Source organism: Malus sylvestris, chromosome 5 (assembly GCF_916048215.2).
Source record: "Malus sylvestris chromosome 5, drMalSylv7.2, whole genome shotgun sequence".
Taxonomy (NCBI): domain Eukaryota; kingdom Viridiplantae; phylum Streptophyta; class Magnoliopsida; order Rosales; family Rosaceae; genus Malus; species Malus sylvestris.
In genome coordinates, this window is record NC_062264.1 from 31354055 (window position 1) to 31373739 (window position 19685).

Here is a 19685-nt window from a genome sequence, read left to right on the forward strand (position 1 = left end):
ACTCCAAGAGGCTACATTGTGAATGATTTGTTCTGCTTTATTTATAGAGCAATAAACCTAAGAAACCCTAATGCGTAAATGCCAAAAATACCCTACTACAAAATCAAATCAAATCTCTAATTAATTTCCTAAATAAACCTAATAAATTTCAACATTTTTTTCCAAAAATAAACAGAACCTTTGACTATCTGGGAATTTGGAAGTGTTTAATACACAAAAGGACACTGAGTTCAAGCTGTTTGAAGGCTAAGTGTGACCTCCAACCAAAAAATACAAAAACTCTCCAACCAAAAAATACAAAAACTTAAGGATCTGCTTAGTATCCTATTTAAATTTTTTTATCATTTCTCAAAACATTTCTTAAGAACATTTCTTGAAACAATTTTTTTTAAGACTTAAAAAAATGATTGGTTTGAGATTTAAAATTTTTAAATCTTACGACTTAAACTAGACAAAGAGATCTAAAAAAGGGGGTCGCAAGAGAGGGAGAAAGAGGAGAGAGGATGAAAGAAAGTAAGAGATGATTGAAAGAAAGAGAAACAAGGGATAGGATCATACGAGATATAGAAAAAGAGGAGTGAGAGAAAGAACCGAAAGAATAAAGATAGCGAATTGGAGGAGAGACAAAAATGTAAAAAAAAAAAGAGGAAAGAGAAAGAAGAAAAGAGAGAGAGATAGATTTGAAGTGGGAGGAGAGGAGGGAGAGAAAAGACATGAGTGAGTTTAAGTTTAAAAATTTACGTTTTATGTTTTTAAAAAATATACTATATTTTTTAGTTAGTCTTGAGATCAGTTTTTGAAAATAAGCATACCAAACAAGTTTTTAAGGCTTAAAACTTGAAAATTATTTTTGAGTTTAAAAAGTTGGATTTAAGTGGAGTACCAAACAGGTCCTAAAAGTCTTATCCATTTGGAAAAAACGCGGTTTTGCAGAGAATGTTGAACTTAAGTCTATATTATATAGTACAACTGTTGTGTGTTCAATATTTGCCCGTACAAGTCTCCAACCCTTTCCGTTAAGAGAAAAACTCCGGTATATATCCCGGTTATATGTAAGAATTTCCCGGCACCTAGAAGCAACAGTCTTGTAGACCATAGACACAGTGCATTTACATACAAAATACAAACAACCTGAGAGATGGCTAGTTTCAATCCCTTCTATTTTTGATGCCCGGTTAGTTTGTTGATGGTTAATGCACTAAATGGTTCGGAGAGGTAAGGCAGTGTCCGAGCTGATAGCTCTTGTGCTACGTGACGCATTGTGGGTCGCAACTCCGGATGTTCACGAGCGCAGGCCAATGCTAAGGTGACCACAAACGCCACTGCCTCCGCCAATTCAGAAGTTGGAGGCTCTAGCCTTTGGTCTAATACATCTTTTAAAAGCAACTCTGCATCTCCCTTCAATGTTTTTGATGATTCTGATAAGGACTCGAGCATTTCCCCCGGGTGCCTTCCCATCACAATTTCTAGTGCCACCACTCCAAAGCTATACACATCGCTCTTATCTGTGACACGCATAGTAAATGCAAGCTCTGCACATCGAGAAAAAGAAAAATTAACCACCTTAAACATACCTTAGTCACTAAAAAAAAGAGCCAAAAATGAACACATTATAATTTACGTTACCTGGTGCCATGTAGCCATAAGAACCAGCAACGTTGGTCCAATTGGTTGAATCCGAGCTCAAGAGTTTTGCTGTTCCAAAATCTGATAGCCGAGGCTCGAAATCCCACTCGAGCAATACATTGTTGATAGAAACATCCCGGTGCACAACGGGTGGAGAACAATCATTGTGCAAGTAAGAGAGTGCATGAGCTAGTCCTTGCACAATTTTCACCCTTGTACCCCAGTCAAGCTCAGGGCCTCTGTCCGCGTCATACAATGCTTTTCCCAGGCTGCCTCTCTCTAAATACTCATAAACCAAGAACATGGAACTCCTCCTTGAACAGAACCCGAAAAGCCTAATGATGTTCCGGTGCCTGACATGCGTCAAAGTTTTGATTTCGTTCTCAAAACTCTGCCGATTTGTTGCTGGAATGTCACTAGAGTCGGATATGTTAAGCCTCTTAACTGCAACAATTTGGCCCGATAGCAACTCTGCTTTGTACACCGTTCCGAATCCTCCTTTTCCAATGCAGTACTTCTCATCAAAGTCCTCCGTGGCCTTGACGATTTCCCCAAATGTAAACTTCACTTCTCTTTCCCATATGTTAGACTCAAAGCTTTCAGATTTGGAACTCTTGGTTTCCACATCAAGCGGCTTAGGCTTCTTTCGGAATATGAGAATCAGAGAAATGGCAGCTGCAATCAATAATAAACCACAAACAGGTACAAAGACACCAATCAGAATTTTGTTGGTGTTCGTATTGGACTTCTTTCCGGAGGAACCGCAGGCAGTTAGTCCCTCTAAAGCTCCACACAAGCCAGGGTTCCAAGCAAAGGCATTTGCAGGTGCCTTTTGGAAAATGCCACTGCTCGGCACTGCACCTGTCAAGTGGTTATAAGAGAAGTCATAGCTATTTAGACTAAGCATGTTGGTAAATGATGATGGGATTGCCCCCGAGAGACGGTTGTTTGAGACATTGAGAACCTCCAACTGTGTGAGCTTGGCCAAGTTTGAAGGTATTTGTCCGGAGAGAGAATTGCTACTAAGATCCAATAAGTACCTCAACTCTAAGTTGCCAATCTCAGCCGGGATATTACCTGATAAATTGTTGTGGCTCAAGTTCAAGCTCGTTAATTTGTCGAATGTGCCAGGATCAATTGGTATGTCTCCCATGAAACTGTTATCGGACAAATCAAGAAGCTCAAGCTTACTCAATGTGCCTAGACTCTTGGGGATTGATCCTGTCAAATGGTTCCTGCTAAGATTGAGCGTGAATAGCAAAGTCAGATTTCCTATTCCATTAGGAATCTGCCCACTGAATTCATTAGACTCTAAGCTCAGATAATGCAGTTGAGTCAACTTCGTAAGCTCAGGCGGGATTTGACCCGAAATTTTATTTCTACCCATACGCATATCCGTGATGTTTCTGCATTCTCCCCACTGTGGTGAGAGTGTACCAACAAACTGGTTGTCGGTAAGAGCAATGAATTCAAGACTGGGATGAACACCAAATGCATTTGTAATGTTCCCGGTAAATTGGTTCCCATCAAACCGGACTCTAGACAATGCTGAACAATTCCTCAAGCACTCAGGCAAAGACCCTATGAGATTGTTATTGTTCACTGTGAAAACTTGCAAACCGAATCCGCTGCACAACTCCGGTGGCAACTCTCCGGAGAAGCTGTTGTTTGAAAAGCTAACATATGCAAGACCAGGACTGTACTTCCCAAAATCGCTCGGAATGCCACCCGATAACTTATTCGTGAAAACAGAAAAACTCTGCAGGTTTGTGAGGAGAGAAATGTTCTTTGGCAACTCTCCCTCCAGTTCGTTCGTGTTGACATCAAAGGTAGCCAGTGACACCATGTTACCAATCTCCGTGGGGATTGTCCCGATAAGATTGTTGGAGAAAAGTTGCAAGCTTTGAAGATTGGTGAGACTCCACATTGTCATAGGAATTGGCCCGGATAGCTGGTTCCCGGAAAGATCCAAATCCGCGATGTCTTTCAAGTTTCCAATCTCCGATGGAATTGAGGAAGTGAACTTATTTTGGTACAGGTACAGGACACTGAGTTTCGTCAACAGACCAATTTCGGGTGGAATGCTCCCACTGAAGCTATTGTTCTGGAGTTGCAAAGAGACCATTTCAGTCCAATTGGAGAGCAGAGAAGGCGGGATTGGACCGGATAACAAGTTCCCAGATAAACCCAATTCAACAATGTTGGTCAGACCAGACAAGGACAGAGGCAGCTCCCCAGTGAGGAAATTGGAAGCCAATGCCAAGTAAGTGAGATTAGTACAAAAACCAAGCTTGAAAGGGATCGAAGAGTTCAATGAATTGTTTCTAAGATCAAGGTATTGTAGCTCTCTAAGTTGTCCTATGGAAGATGGGATTTCCCCTTCAAGTGAATTGGTAAGCAAATCAATTCTCTGCAGCCGAGAAACCAGCCCAATATCCTCAGGAATCGGACCACTGAACCGGTTCAGAGCCAAATGAAGATGTTTAAGCTTAAGAAAGCCTGCTGGCAATGCTCCTTGGAATTGGTTATTAGTAAGATTGAGATACTCAAGCTTTCCCATATTGGTAAAAGCACTTTCTGGGATTTCACCAGTCAATGAATTTTGAGATAAATCCAGAAAAGTTAAGTTCTTGCAACCAGATACAAATTTATCTGGGAAATTAGAATCCAGATTGTTGAGATAAATGTCAAGGTATTGCAAAAGGGGCATGCTTGTAAATTTTGACCAGTCAGGGGTTTCTAAATAATTTGCACCCAGAAGCAAAAATTGTACCTTTTGGAGGTTGCTGAGCTGGTAAGGGATTGAACCAGAGAGGTTGTTGTTGAAGACGCTGAGATAGTCAACGTTGGTCAACAGCCCTATTTCCTCAGGGATTTCTTGGGTGAAAAGGTTGTTTCCCAGGTCCAAAGTTTTGAGCTTTGAGAGGGTTCCAATGGCGGATGGGACGGGCCCACTGAAATTGTTGGCATTGAGGTTGAAATGGGTGAGGTTGGAAAATGGGGTGAAGTTGAACTGGGTTAGGGTTGCTGAGATATTGAGGTTGGAGAGGTCTATCTGGGAAACTGTTTTGGTGATGGGGTTGCAAGAAATGGCTGTCCAGTTGCAGATGTTTTTGAGGTTTGCATGTGCCCATGTATCCAGAGAAGGTGGTGGGGGTGAGGAAAAGCTGCTTTTCCAGGCTATAAGTGCTTCTGCTTGTGCTGCTGGTGAGGAGGCTGCCTTCAATGGAAGAAGGGCGAGGACGAGGAAGAGAATGTGGAGGAGCAGGAGGAGGAGAAAAGGAGCAGGAAGCTTGGGAAGTGCTTTCATGGTGTTTGACCAATTTGATATTCTTGTTTGATTCCAAGGGTTTTACAGAGGAAGAGTGAGGTCCACTGGGAATTAATTATAAAAACAGGAAAAAGATGGGTCAACTTAAAGAGTGATGGTCCTTATTTGCGGTAGATGTGATTGATCACAGGTTTGGTTTGGACAAAGTGCAACTTGGAGTTGTAGGGACTATGAATTTTTTATTGTCTGTTTTTCTGAAAGAGAAGGTTTGAGATTTGACTTTCACAAATTTCAACTCTCACACATTGTTTTTCATTTTTTAATCCCCGAATCGAATGATTAACTTTGTTTGTAAATTAATAAAATGCTGCGGTTTTCTGTAAAGATTCTTGTAATAATGTTTGAATATCCAAAACGACCAAACTAGCGGTCTACTTACTCTCCCTCATCTTTTACTTCTGTATCATCTATCAAAAATTACATCACATAAAAATTTTAACAGATGCGTGTGCACTTATTTCTAACTCTCAAACATTATTTATTAATTTTTTTTCATTTGATTTTTTTTAATTTATTTGCTCGGATAATCGAAAATGAGAAAAGTGTGAAAAATAAAAAATGATGTGTGAATAACATCACCATTAACAGATTTGTTTATAGTGTGCCATTCATATTCTCTATTGTATTTGTTGCTGTGCAAAATTATGGGATATCGTTTTGGAGAATGATTCTCGCTTCTCCTAATCTCTCTCTCATTTACTCCTTATCTATTTGAACGATTACGGTTAAGCTACGTCAACATCTTATATTGATATTTTTATAAAAAGACAAAATGACAAAAAGCAAAATGTGAGAGGAGATGAGGAAAACATGGAGAACATAATCCTACTCCTTTTTGTTTTTGCATTTTGAATAATAACTTACATACAAATAGAACAGTGTGGTGGTGATCTCATAATTAAGCACGTGATGCTATATTTTTGTATTTTGAAAACGAACTTACGTGCAATTAGAACGATATGATGGTGATATCCTATCACTCACATGATGTTATGTGAAAAAATTAAAATATATAACAGCTCCTGATAAGATGCAAATACTATTAGTATAGTCTAAATTTAAAAGTGAAAGGGAAGGTGTAAATCACCATATCTCAATGCATAAAATATTAGAATACTAGGCTATTAGTTATTTCTGTAAGTATATATACATGACAGAAACAAAATTTTATCACACGGATGGCATGAAAAATATGCTGTCAAATATATTATAAAATTTAATCTTAGAAATTGATACCATCCTCAAATTCAAATTTCGTCAATGAAAATAAAATTTGGAATAATCTGTAATGCATCGAAAGCAAGTATTTTTGGTGCTCTAGAGTATACTCTAAGCCAACTTAATATGCACTTTAGATGTATTGACATATCAAATGCTCTAATCATTACACATTGTTCTTATCTCATGCGAGATCCTAAATTATTTGAAAGGGAAAAAAAAAACACGAAGTGGACGTGAGTTTTTTTCTTTGTTTTTCCTGCTATTTTGGCTTTTATCATACAATAATTTGCAGTGAAAGAAAAATAACTTCTTGCACGCTATATGTAACTTAGTTATTACTTAAAAAGTTAGCAAACTATATAATAAGGTTTTTGAAATTAAAATTACTAAGCTTATAATGAAATTTGTATGAAATATTATTAACAGTATTTTAAATTAAGACATGGGAGAAATAAATTAACAGTGAACTCGTAAAAACATATTAATTATAATACTTAATCCTCGAAACTAAGAATGCCCTCAAATTTTAATCTCCTCGATGAAAAACGAAGTCTGCAGTGTATAATCTATAATGCATCGTAGCAAGTGTTTTTGGTGCTTTAGAGTCTTGTCTAATCTAATGACAACGTGAAAAAAATAAACATTTTACTTATAAATGAAAAGAAGAACATTAACATAATATTAAGTGACTTTTCTTTTGATTGTTTAAGAATTAGAGATAGTGGGCGGCTTCTTTATAATGTTTAAGGTTAGGACTTAGGGCACTTGTGTATATTTTAATTTTCAGCCGTATGCATACTTGTTTAACGTTGAATACTTGGGCAATAATATATTTTAGAGCGTGGGTTGCGGATCACCCCTTTCTAGTGGAATTTTTATTACCACATACTCTGCATTATCAAATAAAATTAAAAATGCTTGGCAAAACCAATTAAGAGAAGACAAATGACAATCTGGTAAAACGTTTTTATAATTTATAAACAAACACTACTTGGTGATAACATCCTTGATTAACATCACTAGTGGGTGCGTAAATTGCAATCAATCAAAATATAAAGCAACAAGGATGCTTCAACTCCTTTTGTTCCTTTGGATATGCCTGGAAATGTGGGAGATATATATATTTTTGTTATTCTTAGGCAATTTAAGGAACATAATAAAGTGGACTGGTAAAAGCAGATCATCAATTGGGTGGTAAGCACTACCATCATTTTAGGATGCTGAACAAAAATAATTCCTAATTTCAAAGATGGACTAGCAACAGAAGACCTCCATAGTATGTGTGCAGACATAGATTAACCATATTCAATAGGAGAAGGACATGTGACTATATGCTCAATATGACAATTTTACCCTGATGTCGTGAGTAGTTCATATAATTACCATTAAGATAATAACACGTAGTCTACCTTAAGATAATTGGGCTTTTATGCCACTAACGCACCATGGACTATCTAGGTCACCCATTATACGTTCTTCCATTAGGCCCATACCGGTTCAATGATGGCAGGGCATTGATTCTTTGGAGTCTCTCCTTGGGTGTCCTGCACACATGTGCTCTTACCAACAAGGACCTTCAGGATTACTAGCTAGTAGGATTGTGGAGACTAACTTGCATCATTAAGGATTGCCTAGTTATTGACACATCTTGACCTGGAATGTCCACCTGGACCCCGAAGATCGAGCTGTGATGGCCGTCACCAGGAGGGTGACGAAGCCATAAAGTGTAGTGATGTGGAAAAGTGAGTAAATTTAAACCTAAGTGTGCCTAAATGTGAGAGTGTGCTTGTGAGCGGGAAAGAACCCAATTCACACGTGATGCAGAGCATAAGTAAAGTACAATAGGGGTAGGGTGAGAATTATACCATCGTAGGTAATCTCCCGTACTAAAATTTGCCAAGAATCCTCGTCAATACGAAAACTCGAACCTGGAATGACGAAAAACAATGGTGAGTGGGCCTGAAAATAAGTTTAGTAAAACCTTTTGAAAACATAATAACCTCTCGCTATAAAACAAGTATAGTTTCCAAAATATACATACTACGTATAATAAGAAAATACTTACCGTAATATGCAATATCTCAAGAATCTACTACGGAATCATATTTCAAAAATAAGCGCATGATGTCCACTATCACATAATCTCGCATAAGCAATCATAACATATCGAGTGCTCAAAATCTATTATAGCACACAAGTCAGAATCGCCTAATGCGACCTGTATGACTGAACTGATGCTCATCAACCTATGCTAGCACACAAGTCGGAGTTGTCCAATGCAACCTGTATGACAGGACTTGGTGTAATCATAATATACACTATAGTGTTACAATCACATGAAAATTGGCACTATTCACGGTCACATACGAGTCGGAGTTACCTAATGCAACTTGTACGACAGGATTGGCACCTACTTGGATCCAAGGTGAGCGTGCAGTGCGGATGTGAATATACACGTGAAAGACTGGCCCTGGCCCTGGGCAAGCACTAACACCGGGGTGCATCAATGATAAGCAGACTACATAAATATAAGCATGCCATAATGATTCACTAATTCTAGTCAACAAAATACTATTCGTAGCCGTAAACTTAATTAAGGCAACAATACTAATACGAATACCTGAGCATCCATAGGATGTAGCATAACGTCATAATTTCTATCAATCCGTTAAGTCTTATAAACGTCACGCTAATTTAGGCGCATTGTAAAAAACTCTTTTATGAAATGTATAAATGGAAACTAACAAGTATATTTATATACTATATAAAAGAAAATACCTACTCACAGATCATGTTGTCGAGTCGAACCCGCCTCGTAGCATCAAGAGTCTTTGCAATGCGTTTCACTTAGAAACAAAACCATTTAGGTAAATATAACATACTAAGGTAATTACACGTTTTCTTACAAAGTACGACTAATAAAGGAACTATCTTAAAACAGTTAAATTTTGAAAAATGGACGGCGGATTCGGGCTCGGCACGTCGAGAAACCTAAAGAAGGACCTCGGGTTCCTCCACGCGCCGCCACAAGGTGGCTGCTCGAAAGGCCACGCACAGATTTAGGTCGCCGGAAAAGTTATTACCGTAGACGGTGGTGGAGCACGATACCTCCAGTGGAGGTGCATGTGCTTCACGCGCCGGCCCAAGAAACTAGATTTGGGTCCGGGTGGGACTTGGGCTTAGGTTTCCAAGTTGGGCTTTGGTTTAAGCCTAAAGGATTGAGCTGGTTCCAATTTAGGTTTTGGCCTAATGGGTTATATAAAAGGGTCACGAGTCGAGTCGACCTAGTTGGCTCGCGGGTGAAAGAGAAAGCCAGAGTCTGGAGTTTTGGCCGGGAAACTTCTCAGCTCCAATCTAGGGTCAAAACCTAACCAAATTCAAAAATTTAAAAGGCAAAATTAAGATACAAGGATAAGGATTGAGAGTATACCAAAATGAGATCGAGTTGAGGTAGGAATCGGCCAGAGAATGGCCTGCAACTCACGGTCATTCATCGGAAAACTGGGGAAAGTTCTCCCGAGTGGCTTTCTACGTCTAAACACCACCAAATTGTCTCAAAACTACCTAAACTCAATTCTAAGCACGATTAATGAAGATTTAGAGTTGTTATCTAGCTTACCTCGTCAGAAAACTGTGAGAACTTGCCAGATTTACTTTTTGCACAGTGAAGTTATTGTGCAACGAGAGAGAGAGATAAAAAGTGAGAGTTTCTCGTCATTTTGGGCTCGTAGATCTCATAGACGAGGAAATGGTGGTGGTGTGGTGGTCTCCGGAGGGAGAAAGGCCAATGAGGGTGGTCTCGGTAGGTGATCTTGGAGAGGGTTTGAGGTGTGGGTAAGAGAGACACAAGGATAAAGAGTGAGAAGTGTTCTAGAAAGGGAGAGAACATAGAAGAGAAGAAGAAGGGCACCCATAAATAGGGAGGTGCCAATTGTCAACCATGTAGAGGTCTAAAGTGGAGAAATATCTCCATTGGTGAAATTACCAAAATGCCCCTATCATTCTGAAATTCGTAAAACCTTCATTCTAGCTCCAAATTCGATTTTGCTCACCACGAGTTCGTAGCGACGAGTACTACGAGGCTACACCAAGGGAATGAATTTTACGTGACACGGAAATGCGGTCAACAAAAGTCAACTCGTTTGCTTCGAAGGGCATTTTCATAAATTCTCACTTTAAAATTATTAAAAACATAAAAAATTAGAGATGGGTTGTCACAAGTATGCTCTGTAGCCTCCCAACCCAGCTACCTACTTGGGTTTCTTCCCTATAAATAGCCAAGTCATTTAGAGAAAATGAAAATCACCACTTATTATAGAAAACTCTCTCAAATTCTATTTTTCTTTCTATTACTTTCTGGACTTAGACATAGGAAGTCCTTTGGCGGACACTCTCCCCTTCTTCAATGTTGAGTACTTGGACAATAATATATTTTAGAGCGTGGGTTGCGGTTCACCCTTTCAAGTGGAATTTTTAGTACCACACATTTTGCACTAGCAAACTAAATTAAAAATACTTTAACAAAACCAATTAAGAGAAGACAGATGACAATCTAGTATGTCATACATTATAATTTATAAACAAACATTACTTGGTGATAACATCCTTAAGTAACACCACTGGTGGGTGCGTCATTGTATTCAATCAGAATATATGCAACAAGGATGCTTCAACTCCTTTTGGCTCTTCGAATACGCCTGGAAATGTTGGATATCTTTTTTTTTTTAAGGGACACTTTGGATGCGGTCCATAACTATCAATATTCTTTGATTGAAACCTTGTTAGTTTTTAGTTTTTTATTGAGATCCCTGACATTAATGTAATAATGTAAGTTACTATATTTTTTAAATTAAAAATTAAAAATTGAAATTTGTAATTGTTTATATTAATGAGATTTTAAATAAAACCCATAATTTATGGGATTAAAAATAATAAAATATAAATTATACTCTCTATTATATTGTGTGTGTGTACATATATGTATGGGTACATTAACCAAAATTAACAAAAAAAAGTTATTGTACCAAAACATGGATACATTCTCAAATCAACAAAAAAGAATGTACCCATATAAGTTTAAACATGGATTAAAAAATTTGAATGGATTTTATATTAAAAAATGGTACATTTTACATATAACAAATTGATATATTTGAGAATGGGTACATTTAAGATTAAAAAAATTGAAAAATTATATGAATGGGTACATTTAAGATTAAAAATTAAGAATCTTTTTATATATATAAAAAAACTAATAGGTACAAACTTAATTTAATTTAATTTTTTATTATTTTGGAAATGTTTGAATTGAAATTTAATTAGAAGTTTAATAGAGGTGTGAGTATTAAACCCTAAATTAATTACTAATTTTTATATTAAAAATTTATATAATAAACATGTAAATTCATTATCACATTAATGCTAAGGACTTGAATCAAAATTTGATAACTAATAAGGTCTTAGTTAATAAACAGTAAGAACTAGGGATCGGATATTAATTTTTTTTTTTTAATTCCTAGGCAATTTAAGAAACACATTAAAGTGGAGTGGAACACATTAAAGTGGACGGCAGCAACAACAGATAATCAATTAAGTGGTGAATAAATCTATCACTTTAGGGTCACGAATAAAAATATTTTCTAATATTAAAGAAAATATTTTTGCTCATCACTCTAAACGTTGGTGTATGCTTATCATACACTTAATCATCTATCACGTGTTCTTTCATTTAACTTTAGTTAATTTTTTTTAATTGAAAAGTAACATTAAATGACCCAAAAGAGTTTCCCTCCAACCAGGAGGCCAATCACAATGCGACACGTGTCAACATCAGAAGCCAATCATAGCGCGACACGTGTCAACATCAGAAGCCAATCACCGTGTCAATGTCAGAATGAAACTAGAAACTCTCTTGTATAAATAGAGATCATTCTCTCACAATATTTCCTAATGTCATTAGTACTAAATCATTCACTTGTACTCACTATAGGAGAGCTTGAACCTATGTACTTGTGTAAACCCTTCACAATTAATGAGAACTCATCTACTTCGTGGACGTAGCCAATCTAGGTGAACCACGTACGTCTTGTGTTTGCTTCTCTGTCTCTATCCATTTACATACTTATCCATACTAGTGACCGAAGCAATCTAGCGAAGGTTACAAACTTAACACTTTCTGTTGTACCAAAGTCCTCACTGATTTTGTGCATCAACAGTACACATGACAAATGATTAGGTGTTTGGTGAGCATACACCATAGTTATAGTGGTGAGCAAAAATGCACCCAATATCAAAGGTTTACTGCTAACAAAAGAGCTTCATGGTACGTGTGGAGACATAAGTTAACCACATTTAATGACACGTGAACTATATGCTCAATGTGACGATTGTACCTTTGCCATCGTGAGTGGACTAAATAATTACACTGCAGGATTAAGATGTAGTTTGTCCTGAGGTAATAGGGGTTTAATGCCACTAACGCATCATGGGGCTCTCTAGGCCCCTAGGTGTGGGCATGGGTTCATTGGGCTGCCCATAATACGTTCTTCCATTATGGCTATACCTAGTCTAATGATGGCAGGGCACCTACTCTTCGGAGTCTTTCCTTGGGTGTCCAACACACTTGCGTTTTTACCAACATGGACCTTAAGGGTTACTAGCTGGCAGGATTCTGGAGACTAACCTGCACCATGAAGAGAAGGCACCTACTCTTCGAAGTCTTTCCTTGGGTGTCCAACACACCTGCGTTTTTACCAACAGGGACCTTAAGGGTTACTAGCTGGTAGGATTCTGGAGACTGACCTGCACCATCAAGGACTGCCTAGTATGCTCTACACTCCCCTCCCAGTTGCCTACTAGGGTTTCTTCCTTATATATAGCCAAGTCATTTAAAGAAAACGATAATCATCATTTACTACTTAGAACTCTCTCAAGTTCAATTTTTCTCTCTATTGCTTTTCTGACTTAGGCATTAGAGGCCGTTTGGAGGACAGCCTAGCCCCTTCTCATGGTGTTCATCAATTCAGCTGTGTACGGATATTTCATCCACAATATGTGAGAGTATCTTCAACAGACTAACCAAAATCTTTGGCTGAAACTTTCTTGTAGGCCTTTTGGCGAACAACCTCCCCCTTTTTTAGGGCGTTCATCAATTAGGCTAACGACGTTTGTTCTCTTACAGGTGGAATTTCACACATACGAGCTACACTGAGGGCTGGTGTAGGAGAAGATTGAGGTGAATTTCTACGAACAAAAGGTAAAGAAAAGGAAGCGTTATAAATTGATAAGAAAGGACACATGAGAAAAAAACTCCATCAAATATCAAATATGACGTTAAAAGAGGAAGAATAACATTTTGTTGGATTTTTTGGGTTGCTTAGCGTATCAATGAAAGGTGGAGTTGATGAGCACTTTGATGTTTAATAGGTCACGCTCATGCATCATATTAATCCATACCTATGTATCTGCTAGTGCACTTATCTCATGTTTATGCATTACAACTATGTAGTCTTTATTTTGCATTTATATATATGCATCACCTTGCTATATAAGGGTGGCTTGTACCCTTAATTTTGACTTTCGAATAATCAATCTACAGAATATCTCAATGTCTCTCGTTGAGAGTGCTAGTGTCCTTGCGTTATACGTCAGTTGCATTGGAAAAATTGAAGATTGAAGATGCTTTGCTTTGCTGCTAGTCCTCTTCTTACAGGGGTTCAATACACTAGGGATGACCAAACTTGGACAAAAGTTAAGTGGGTTTGTTGAGAGTGAATAGAGAAAAATGATACTTTGCATGAGTTTCTAAATAACTGGACTACTTTCTATATTGTCAATTGGTTTTATAGTGGAACTTCAATTTTCTTTAAGGCTAGTAAGAAAAATGACAAGTCCAAGTGATATTTTCTTGTAAAGAAATCTGTTACTTTTTCTGTGTGACTTAGGAAAGGTGTTCATGTAAATCTTCACCCCCTGCCTTACATATAGTTTTAATCCTAGTCTTACCATCCCATTCCTACTCAATTCAAGATGCTTTTTTTTTTTTTTCTGATTACGCATTAATAAATAGGGGTGTGATATCCACACACCCCATTTTACTTCTTACACACCCTTTTAATTTTCGGCCGTTGGATCAGATGAATTAAAGAAGATCAACGGACAGAAATTAATAAGGTGTGTGAGAAGTAATTTGGGGTGTGTGGATAGCACACCCCTAATAAATAATGTCATTAACCAATTCTAATTGCAAGTGGTCAATTATGTTAGTGGTTAAGATTTTCTTATTCAACCTACTACGTCTCAGATTCAATTTTTTTTCATTCTTTTAGTGTAAAATATGTAGTGTAGAATATGGTTTGTTATAAAAAAAATCCAATTAAAAGGAACTTTAATTCAGATGGCATCACTGGTGGTTTTGATATATACTTGCAATGCAGCATGCACCACTTAATGGCATGCAAAGAGAAAATAGAATGGGTTGACCTCATGACCTGAGTCGTTCATGGCGGGCTGTCTCTCTCTTTCGTACTTATTCCAAGATCGATGTACAAGATTTCAACGTCGAATAACTAGTCGAAATTTAAATTTTTTCATCGTTTGATGTTTCTGGTAGGTAAAAAGGTTGACCGCGAGATGTGAGGCATCCTTTCAGTTTCACTCTTCATAGTTTTATTTTCATATTTCTTTTCAACCCTTTTTGGACAATTTTTCTCTTCACTGTCTTGGAAAGTTCTAACATTCCTCCACGCATGTACTTTGCCATTTGGAAATTTTTTTTGTTCTTTTCTTTCTGGAAAACACTTCGGTTGGTGGAAACAAATATAGGAATTCTTCAATAACTTTACAAACTCAAATGTTTTATTTTTCTTCATAAGGAGATATTTATAGGAACAAAACTCGAATGTTTTATTTTTCTTCATAAGGAGATACTTATAAGAACCAAACGAAGCAATAATAAGAAATAAATTAAATCAAATATTTGCCCACAAGGGAAATCTAACCAAACCAAACCAAATCAAATCAAATCAAATCAAATTTCTAAAATACCTTCCTTTATATTTCTATCATCAAATTCATAACATAGAAATTTTAATCTAATCCTGTTGGATTCAATCGTGAATGTTAGTCTTAATATCTATTTTACGTGCATTGATCAACATTCACACTTGTTCTTATTGATGGATTGTAATTTGGTTTTTAATTTTTACACTAGAGCTAGAAGACTCCGCTTCATGTTGATTATATATTCTTATAAATGAACTATTAAAATTTATGCCTTAAAAATGATTCTTTTAGTGTGATGTCTTGCTTTACTTCTAGTTCAATTTCTCTTCCTTGGTCACTCCAAGCTCGTGGGGAAAATTGTATCTTGTGGTTGTCGAACATAGTTTCCGTTTTTCTCATACATTTCGAAAATGGAATACAATTGCTAACAAATTAGCCAATTTAGGGCTTCTCTTGTCTTCACTTGTTTGGCATACTACTCCTCCTATATAAATTCTTCCTTTTCTGAATTTAGATTTGTTTGGCATGCCCGTTTACAAGTTTGTCAGCTATTCATAATGTGTGATTTTCTTTTTCACCTAACCCTTTTGGACATGCCTTTTATCTAAAGGGATCCCCAATTTTTGATAGAAATGGGGACTAGTTGTGGGGTTCACTTCACATCGAATTTCAACGATCTAAACCGTCTATCTTTCAAGTTGCACTTCATTTATCATCCTTGCAGAATATTAGCCAAATCGGAGCTGTTTGATGCAGTGCAAAGAAATTGAAGAACACTATGTTCTAATATGTTCTAAAAAACATTAAAATTTCATCAAGACAATCAAATTGGTAAATAGTATCGGATTCAATTTGGTTTTTGCAAAGATGATCTATGAATAAAAACTTGAAAACTAAACAGTTCCGATCATTAAAGTTTAATGTAGAATATGCCCCACAACTAGTCCCCATTTTTATAAAGAATATGTCCTTGGATATTTTTTTTGTTTGTTTTTGTTTTGTAACTTGTCTTGTAAGTTCTTACCTTTTAGGTTTTACTAGTAATGGTGCCCACGTGATGTTGCAGGCGTGAAACTGAACATATTCAAATGCATTCTTAAGCAGTATCAATTTGAATGCAATTTACAAAGCATAGGTTGCAGCAGACCTTGTACTTTGTCCAAGGTGGAATTATTTTGTGACAAGGTACTGGAAAAACAAAGTTTAAACCTGTTATACAACAATATTTCAATCAAATGAACGAAGGTAGAAATGTCGAAACAAATTAGTAACATAAACTGTGCATGAACTGGTTAGTCTATGTTCATTTTTTTATATAATTGTTTTGTGTTTTTATGTAAGTTCAAATTTTTTTGCTAAACACGGATTAAATAATGTTTGTTAAGATTATCTAGATCATGAGGAGTGGCAGCGTACCTTGTAATTTTTGCAAGGTTGAGATGTAGAATATCAATAGTGATGTAAAACTGTTGTAACGCATTTGAAAAATTATAGCGAAAGTTGTAATTGTAATCCGTTTGTGGAAAGACAGGGGATGGTACTATGGGGAGGCGCTGAGAGAGAGTGGATGGAATGGAGTTGTGGAGGTGATAGAAGTAAAGCGGGAGGATCATGTTTACCATTTGTCCGATCCTGCCCGTGAGAATGCCGTGTGCTGAAATACGGCCACTAGACCTTGTTCTTTAATGTAACCAATGACAATAGACTAAACTAGCAAATATAGAAAAACTTAGAAACACATCAGAATTATACTGATTTAGCAGAACTTTTGCCTGCGTCCAGTTGTAATTTCTCTAGATAGAGATTACAGAACTTTTGCATACTCTATAACTAATCTCTGTCACTTGTCTCGGCTGTCACAGTTTTCGTCTAAAAAATTAAGCCTTGCCACACCCTATTTATATGTATAGGGTAGACTTACATGTCCCATGACTGATTGAATTCCTATTTCTAAGTGGACTAGGAAATTACACTTATTCAAATCCAAATAGACTTCTAGAAATCCAAACCGAAATTGAATAAGGAAAACTGAAATTCTTTCCTAATCCATCTAGGACAATAATTGGTATACCTCTAATTTTCCTAAAACAATCCTAAACCAATTAGGACATATTTGACGAGCCAAAATCCGAACACTGTGGCCATGCATAAAAAGATAGTCTCGTTCTTGAACTAGTGTTTGTGGTTTTTCCTTTGTTGTAATCCGTTAATTTCTATGTTTATGAGCTTTATGTATGTTTTTTTTAACAATATTTCTCATAATCTCGATTAATTTTTCGGTTACCATTGAAAGATCATTCATGAAAAAATTCACTGGAAGCAAAACCGTTTAGTTATCTAATTGTGCATGACAATTAAATAGATGAAGACACATCTACCAATACTGTATATACAAATTTATGTTTTAATATTAAATTTGAACATATGAAATTTGGTGTAAATTGTAACATTCATTGATTATTTACAGAATGGTGTGAAGGATCCTTATAAACTGTACGCAATGAGAATGCAACAATATAAATCCTAGAAAATAAACAGTGTTTTGGAGTGGATTTCCCTTTATTTACAAAATTGCCACCAACCCATCGGTGCCATACATACAGATTGGAAATTTCTTTCCCACTTTTTCTCTCCCGACTCTCTCGCTGCCATTTTCTCTCACGCCCGCTCACCACCTCACTCCGGGCAATACATGCATGAACTCGATGAGAAGGCCCCATCTCTTATCTGCAAAGCGAAGAAGAACTCAGCAGATTGTATGTCACTCCTCCCCAATATTTTCTGTATGTTTTCTTCAATTATTTGTTTTTGGGTTTGTTTCTTTCCCGAAATAAGAAGAAAGAAACAGGAAAAATATAATATTGGACAGTTAATTATTTATCTTGGAGTGTTATATTTATTCAAGGCATCCAAGAGAATTAGGTACTTAATTGATTGATTACCTGATTGAATTTCTTTGATTTCTCCGAAAGATTTTTTTTTTTTTCCTGGGGCTTGGATGTTTTCTTGAATTTTACCACTTTGGTCGTGGCTTCCACTCAAATTTTCATTTAATTTAATTTTTTGGTATTATATCAAATTATGTATATAGATTGCCGTTATAGTTTGGTCCTTTTTATGCAGTAGATAGTATAAAAATGACCAAAAACAGCTTCAAGCAAGCACATGAGTTTGGTAAGCTTCGGTGTTCATGTGCTGAATTTGTTTATGCTTTGTGTATAGTCTACTCAATTTATATCAGTTTCATAATTTATAATTGTACTAGTTCGGCAAAACTTTTGCCTGCGTCCAGTTGTGATTTCTCTAGATAGAAAAATCACCGCTCATTTGATTAATAATAGAGATTACATAACTTTTGCAAACCCTATAACTAATCTCTTTCACTTGTCTCGACTGTCACAATTTTCTCTCTAAAAAATTAAGCCTTGCCACACCCTATTTATACGCATAGGGTAGGCTTACATGTCCCAAGGCTGATTGAATTCCTATTTCTAAGTGGACTAGGAAATTACACTTATCCAAATCCAAATAGACTTCTAGAAATCCAAACCGAAATTGAATAAGGAAAACTGAAATTCTTTCCTAATCCATCTAGGCCAAGAATTGGTATACCTCTAATTTTCCTAAAACAATCCTAAAACAATTAGGACATATTTGACAAGCCAAAATCCTAACACTGTGGCCATGCAGAAAAAGATAGTCTCGTTCTTGAACTAGTGTTTGTGGTTTTTCCTTTGTTGTAATCCGGTTTATGACTTGTACTGCAACCTACTAAATTTCTATGTTTATGAGCTTTATGTATGTTTTTTTAACAATATTTCTCATAATCTCGATTAATTTTTCGGTTACCATTGAAAGATCATCCATGAAAAAATTAACTGAAAGCGAAACCGTTTAGTTATCTAATTGTGCATGACAATTAAATAGACGAAGACATATATATCAATACTGTATATACAAATTTATGTTTTAATATTAAATTTGAACATATGAAATTTGGTGTAAATTGTAACATTCATTGACTATTTACAGAATGGTGTGAAGGATCCTTATAAACTGGACGCAATGAGAATGCAACAATATAAATCCTAGAAAATAAACAGTGTTTTGGAGTGAATTTCACTTTATTTACAAAATTGCCACCAACCTTTCGGTGCTATACAGATTGGAAATTTCTTTCCCACTTTTTCTCTCCCGACTCTCTCTCACTGCCATTTTCTCTCACGCCCGCTCACCATCTCACTCCGGGCAATACATGCATGAACTCGATGAGGAGGCACCATCTCTTATCTGCAAAGCGAAGAAGAACTCAGCAGATTGTATGTCACTCCTCCCCAATATTTTCTGTATGTTTTCTTCAATTATTTGTTTTTGGGTTTGTTTCTTTCCCGAAATAAGAAGAAAGAAACAGGAAAAATATAATATTGGACAGTTAATTATTTATCTTGGAGTGTTATATTTATTCAAGGCATCCAAGAGAATTAGGTACTTAATTGATTGATTA

The 19685-nt window shown here is 36.4% G+C and overlaps 2 protein-coding genes across 5 annotated transcripts in view; one reads left to right on the plus strand and one right to left on the minus strand.

Moving 5' to 3' along the window:
- Positions 1 to 925: 925 nt before the first annotated feature.
- On the minus strand, positions 926 to 5029 carry LOC126623315 (MDIS1-interacting receptor like kinase 2-like). Its single transcript, XM_050292164.1, has 2 exons — positions 1627 to 5029; positions 926 to 1532 (listed from the first exon to the last, which is right to left on the minus strand). Exons 1-2 carry the CDS (start codon positions 4934 to 4936, stop codon positions 1159 to 1161), a joined length of 3684 nt encoding a protein of 1227 aa, XP_050148121.1. The 5' UTR covers positions 4937 to 5029; the 3' UTR covers positions 926 to 1158.
- Positions 5030 to 19327: 14298 nt separating this feature from the next.
- The window catches only part of LOC126622442 (uncharacterized), an 82693-nt gene continuing 82335 nt past the window's right edge, over positions 19328 to 19685 (plus strand). For all 4 annotated transcript variants that reach the window (XR_007623477.1, XR_007623478.1, XR_007623479.1 and 1 more), the window contains exon 1: positions 19328 to 19500. The gene's annotated coding sequence lies outside the window, so the exon portion shown is untranslated. The remainder of the gene's footprint in view (positions 19501 to 19685) is intronic.

Coding starts and splice junctions, on each gene's coding strand:
- LOC126623315 (XM_050292164.1), bottom strand. CDS start 4,936: ATGAAAGCACTTCCCAAGCTTCCTGCTCCTTTTCTCCTCCTCCTGCTC. Junction 1,533..1,626: donor TTATGGCTACATGGCACCAG/GTAACGTAAATT, acceptor CTCGATGTGCAG/AGCTTGCATTTACTATGCGT.